Genomic DNA, 6,000 nt, shown 5'->3' with positions numbered 1-6,000 from the left:
TGAGCTGAATTGACTATATCTTTCAAAAGATTGTTATAATATTAATTGACCAACAGTTGATGTTGGAAAATGTTTAGGCTAACATATATATCTGATGATTGTCTCTCTCTTTTTTATAATCTGAACGTTACCGGTAAATTCCAATATATATTTACAGAAATTATCTAGGGACACATGTGTAAGTTATCGTTCATACGAAGTAAACTGTAACATCTTATTTTGACTTTCATCTGTCCACCCGCTATATACCCTTGGATGGGCATAAAATCACTTAAAGTAAGTTTTCGAAATAAATACATGAAGATCACAATTCCATGTACTCGATATGTACAGCACTGGCACTAAATGTTTCAGTCACCCAGATGAAAATCATCGATTTTATACCGTTTTGTTCAGTCAAGACTAGATCACACATAATAAAATCGTTCACAGATGCAACCAAAACGATATTTTCTCTTTCTTGCCAATCATATTCATAATCAGTATTGAGCAATGAATAAGATCACATGCATTCATATTGCAAAACAGAAAAACCACATGTTCATCTCAAACACTGACCTGCAGCAGATAAAATGACGTCTTCTTATAATTCAGTCTAAAAATTGGAAAAATACAACGGTTTGTTATCAACTACTTTCATTCACAATGAAAACGTCATCCGGCGCAGGCACGCTTCTACTCCCTGCCTCTCGGAAATTTGTACCTATATATTCATGATTGTTGCTGAAGGTAACCGAAGCTGCCCGAGATGTCGAACCTGCCTCAGACGGGTCAGAAATATCTGACTCCGATTCTATAGAGTTTGCACGTGCATCTTCCTCGCTAATTCTTGGCGTTATTGAAGAATGAGGTCTATTAAATTCAGGGGCCTTTGGAATTTGCAACAATGGTTCTGACCTTCTCGACAGGTTATTTGTACTCATGTCTGACTTGTGACGCATTTGCACAGTATTATCATAAACATCCACTGGAATGTTTGTTTGATTGACTCTCTTCTTTGGGTTGATTATAATTTCGTCTTCCTCATCATCGGCAATTATATTAAGCTGTGAAGCACCAGCAAAACTTGCTCGTTTCGGTAAACTCCGGACTTTGACTTCATCTTGAGTCACCGTCTCAAAGGAACTGGCCCTGCTTAATCTATTTCTCCATGGAAGTGAACTGCGCTTGTCTTCTTCACCAATAGTGTTTAGACTGGTTCTAGATTGTGTCAGCACGTCCCTTACAAGATGGAGCCAAGAATCCACTTTATTCATAGAGTTGTCTCCCCCGTTTCGATTGCTGCGGGAAATCTTCTGCCATTTTGTTTCAATGGCTTCAGCTTTTTTCAGAACCTTATCTTTATCATGCTGGATAGAATTAATGGCTCGCATTGCCCTCTTACTCTTTCGTTTGTTACCACTACTTCCTTGTCTTCTTGCAAGCCTCCCTGTAAACATATTCAATTAAATTAATTATTTAGTGCATTCTGTAGTTTGTTTTAATAATGTCATTTTACAATATTGAGAAAACAATGACTGACACTTTTTTCTTTTATTTTAAAAGTAAGCCACATTAATGGGAGGAAATGTTAGAAGTTTTGATTGGGTGAATATCTACTAGGAAGACCAACTTGTTAAACAATGTTACACCATTTTAAAATTTCGCTTAAAACTTACCAAATTCTTTTGCTTTTGCAAAGAAAGACATGCCAATAAAAAAAGCATATTCGATAGTTTAAATCAATGCACTTAGTCAATGAACATAAAATGAATTTAAAAAAAATTGACGTTTGTTAATAATATATTTTTAGCAGATTCTGTCTTATTTGCGTACGTTTTAATCATTGTGCTGAAAATATTCAATGTTGAAAACGTCTACTTACCATGGCTATGAGAACTGCTTTCACTGACTCTCTCTTTCCGTAAGTCGTTGGCAAGGTCCATAAAATTCTTCATAAACTTACTGCCAAGATTACCACCAGCTGGGACTTCACCTTGATGCTGTTGCTGCTGCCGCTTACGTTTTGTTATCCTTATCACAGTTTTTCGTCTCTTCATCTTTGGTGAGTCGTCCTTTGAAAAATAATTGTTATCATTAGCAATACATTCTCATTGTAAACTGTGCGTTTGTATATTGATATTATGTCACTGGTCACTTATGTTTATGCAAATCAGCTCTTTCATGAAATCTGTTTAGTCGAGGCAAATTCTGTAAATTACGAGTATGTCGATATTTTCGATCCTACTTTTTAGTTGATAAAGTTCCTCCATTTTCAGGAGATTCTTTTACACTTCTAGTAAGGCGTTTGCATAACTAATTAAAGTAGAGTAGATCGTTTCGCATATGTAAAGCATGAGACTATCAAATTATCTGTAAATATGTCGGAAAAAACTTGTTACTCATGTATCCCATGAATCTATTCAAAGTATGCATTCGAAATCACCTTAAATCGTCCAAGAAAAGGTTAGATTATGTGTGTAATTAACGGCAAGTACCTGCGTTATACTGCTATCTTCATCAACATCACTACTGGCTGTGGTAGTTACAGACATTTTATCATCTTCGTCATCCATTTGTTGCATCTCTTTTACAAGAGCTATTTTACCTGTTACGTTAGAATAAATATCTTAAATATGGACAACTTTACAAAATGACTTGTATATGACGCTTTTGTACATAAATGACGGGAGTGTACAGCTTCCATGTTAAGCATCAACATACCTTGCAGTTTTGTTTTTTTGTATTTGTTTTCTTATGCGTTTATCGATGATTGAGAAGGAGATAATATTGATGAGAAATATTGATAGAGTTTGAATTAATCTTCTTAAAATAAGATGCAATACTTAATGTGTATAAATTATGTCTCCAGATTTATCATTAATCTCCCCTATAAATTGAATTTTAAAACAAGTTGGTGGTTTACTTTGTCACTTTCGAATCTTCTCGATAAATACATTAAAATAATGAGTTTCATGTTAAAATGTCAAATGTAGTTAAAGTACTAACTTGCTATGTCCATGGAATTTATTTCACTTGTATTTGGTTTCATACAGTTAATTTCTGTAGAACTGATAATATGTAGAGCCGTTCCCAGACGATGGAAGAACATTGACACAAATTGTATCACCAAAACTATCCCATAGAAGAACATGAAGAGCAGGGAGATGGGTTCTAATGTCAACTGGCGACCGTTTGTAGCTTTGCATGGCAGCGGTATGCTCAGACCGTGTCCTTCTTTTACTGCGTTTGTATACTGAAATAATTCATATATATAATAAATGAATGTGTATCAAGAATGATTTTCTTTTCAGAGTAAGTTATAAAAATGAAAGAAAATGCATTCGTTGTTTTAAATTTTGCAAAAGATTCAATATTTCACAATGTATAAGTGTAAGAGTTAAAAGACTCAGTCAAACCGAGTCTGCAATTTTCAAGTAATTTCGTTGTGATTAATGCTTCCGAAGGAATCACTTTGTTTCCAGATTTTTATATGCCTCAATTTCAGTTTATGTGAAGACATGGTTTGTTTAAATCTAGTTTTGACTCTAGCAGTATAAACTTTTGTATAATATTCAGTAATTGTTTTACAAATGAATATAAAAATTAAAAATGGCTATTTTTAAACATGCAAATATGTTAACTAAAACATACAAATGTACTTTTGATATGAAAGGAAATGTACATAACTGTAAGAAGTATCAAGTCGGACATATATACTGGTCGGATTTAAAAAAAGAGTGAAACTTAAAAGTAGTGTTGGGGCACCAAAGTATATACTGTATTACGGTATATACTGAACAAGGCGCGCGCTTAAATGATTAAATGCTAAAAATCTCCACTTTTCATTTCCCGAAATGCAGTTGAAGACTTCTTACACATCTCTTCACACCAATATATATACAATCTGAATGAAAGATGTAAGAATCGGAGAAAAAAGCGACAATTTTGTACTTTGTTATCACGATTTCGGCAAGCGCTTGGAGGTACTGCTCCAACATTGTAGTGAGTTAAATCTTTTAAAATATTGTTTCAAACACGTACCTGGAGTGTAAATATTATCACAATAAACAATCCATTCAGCATGAAAAACATTAGACTCATTTTGTTACGGAGCTCTATCAAATCGTGTTGCACTTTCTTCTGTTGTGCTTCGTTTTTCTCGAGCGGAAGCAGGTACTTCTTAATCAAATCCTTCCAGAATGTTTTCTCGTCGTTACCAATGTAACGTGTTCGGCCTTTACCGAGGTCAGCGTCATCCAACCATTTAGGTGTATTTTCATCTTCGTGTGATACCAGCGTTGGTTTGTATAATGGGTTTGTTACTGAAAATATGAAAATCAAATGTTCTTTTTAAAATGGAAAAATGAAACAATATACTAATCTTATACTTGTAAATCAGTCTTTTCATATGTTCTACGTATCTTACAAAAGTAAAATGAAGAAAAATTGCGACTTTGAGACAAACCATACAATTATTTTAAAAGCAGAAGCAACCATTATTCTATTACTATTTGTCTTGTTCATTTACATATTTTATTGCTGAAATTATTTGTAAGGTGAAAAGCTTGACTCTTTCAATTCGGGTAGTGGTATTTAAAGTGCTATTAACCTATTTACTGTACAGGAATGTTATTGAATAATTCCAATTCTATACATGATTGTATGGACAAGACTTTCCATGTGACTTCAAAATAGAAATTGAGATCCGAACTTCAACTATACCTTCATATTCGTTTCCAACAGCAATATCCTTTTCACTCTTTGAACTCTCTTTTCTTCTTCTTAGACCATCAGTGTTATCTTCTTTTATTGTTTCGAAGGTTACACTCACCCCTTCATCACCTGACACATCTTTTTCACAATAAGTTTGGACATCTAAACCATCCTGTGGACCTTTGAAACAGAAAAAAATCAATATGTAAAAGTTATTTTTTTAATAACTCGAAAGGATGTTAAGAATTTCGATAAACGAACTATTCCATAGGGCTAAAACTTATTTTATTTGATGCTTTCCGATTAAAATTCTTTACTTTCTTTTCAATCTCGTGTCAAGTATGGTCAGTTCATATTATGACCTTAGTAGAAGACTAAACAGTATATTACTCATCCATTATCTCACAATATCACAAGCTATATATTTTTGGCCCAAGCCCATCTAAAATCAGTTTGAATTCCTGTAAAACTTACAGGAAAGAACTGAATATTATTAGAATTTTCATTGGCCATTTAAAATTACAAATTGAAATCTGGGAATCTCATTGGTCATTCTAAACTAATATGTATAGTTCTTGCCATTCTAAAATAAGATATTAAGGATAGTTCTTAAATAAAATGTGTACATGATAGTTTTTGCCATTCTAAAAAATGTTAAGAATAGTTTTAGAATAAAACGTACAGGTATTCCAGTTAACTAGTTTTAGTTCGATCGAGTATCTTACTTAAAGATATTTCAAGTTATCAAATAAAGATATTATACAAATATGGATTTTTAAGCTAGTGAATATGATGCCATTTCAAAGCTAGATTATATCATAAAAGATTATATATCATTAATATCTCGTTAACACAATATGTATTTACCAGTCACTGCTCGTTCGATCGTCTCTAATTTTTCAAGAACCATTTCAAACTTCTTCTCGTTGACGTCTTGTTTGGGTTTTGGACAACATATACAACGGAACAGGTTCCCGAAAGAAAATCCATAATCGCTATCTAGCTCTTCATCTCTGGTGAACTTCTGGAGGAGTGACTGAAGGAGAAGAGAACATTTGGTTACATTCTCTGATATTTCTCTCTAAAGAACTTACAGTTATAATTGCCCTTATGTTTCAACATCAGACGATAAAGTAAATGTAAAGCATTGTATAAGACAATATGCCTATAAAATTATACTAAGAATAAGTACGAATTTTCAATATCAATTTAAGAATGCTAAATTTTATGCAGATATTCGATATTATTATGCTAGACATGTTTAAATTTTCGATACTGGTTCAAATACTTAATTTCTTGCAGCTT

General features: G+C 33.0%; 1 protein-coding gene across 2 annotated transcripts in view; it reads right to left on the bottom strand.

Moving 5' to 3' along the window:
• Window positions 1-245: 245 nt before the first annotated feature.
• Window positions 246-6,000, bottom strand: part of LOC132758106 (chitin synthase chs-2-like) — a 40,418-nt gene continuing 34,663 nt past the window's right edge. For both annotated transcript variants that reach the window (XM_060749614.1, XM_060749615.1), the window contains 7 exons: window positions 5,563-5,731; window positions 4,705-4,875; window positions 4,024-4,304; window positions 2,989-3,235; window positions 2,478-2,587; window positions 1,865-2,054; window positions 246-1,429 (listed from right to left, as the gene is read on the bottom strand). In XM_060749614.1, the coding sequence (XP_060605597.1) occupies window positions 627-1,429; window positions 1,865-2,054; window positions 2,478-2,587; window positions 2,989-3,235; window positions 4,024-4,304; window positions 4,705-4,875; window positions 5,563-5,731 (1,971 nt within the window). In that variant the 3' untranslated portion in view covers window positions 246-626. The remainder of the gene's footprint in view (window positions 1,430-1,864; window positions 2,055-2,477; window positions 2,588-2,988; window positions 3,236-4,023; window positions 4,305-4,704; window positions 4,876-5,562; window positions 5,732-6,000) is intronic.

This window comes from Ruditapes philippinarum, unplaced genomic scaffold (assembly GCF_026571515.1).
Source record: "Ruditapes philippinarum isolate M1 unplaced genomic scaffold, ASM2657151v2 ctg1416_1_1_1_1, whole genome shotgun sequence".
Lineage (NCBI taxonomy): Eukaryota > Metazoa > Mollusca > Bivalvia > Venerida > Veneridae > Ruditapes > Ruditapes philippinarum.
The sequence above is the reverse complement of the archived record's forward strand: the minus strand, read 5'-3'. Positions and strand labels throughout refer to the sequence as shown.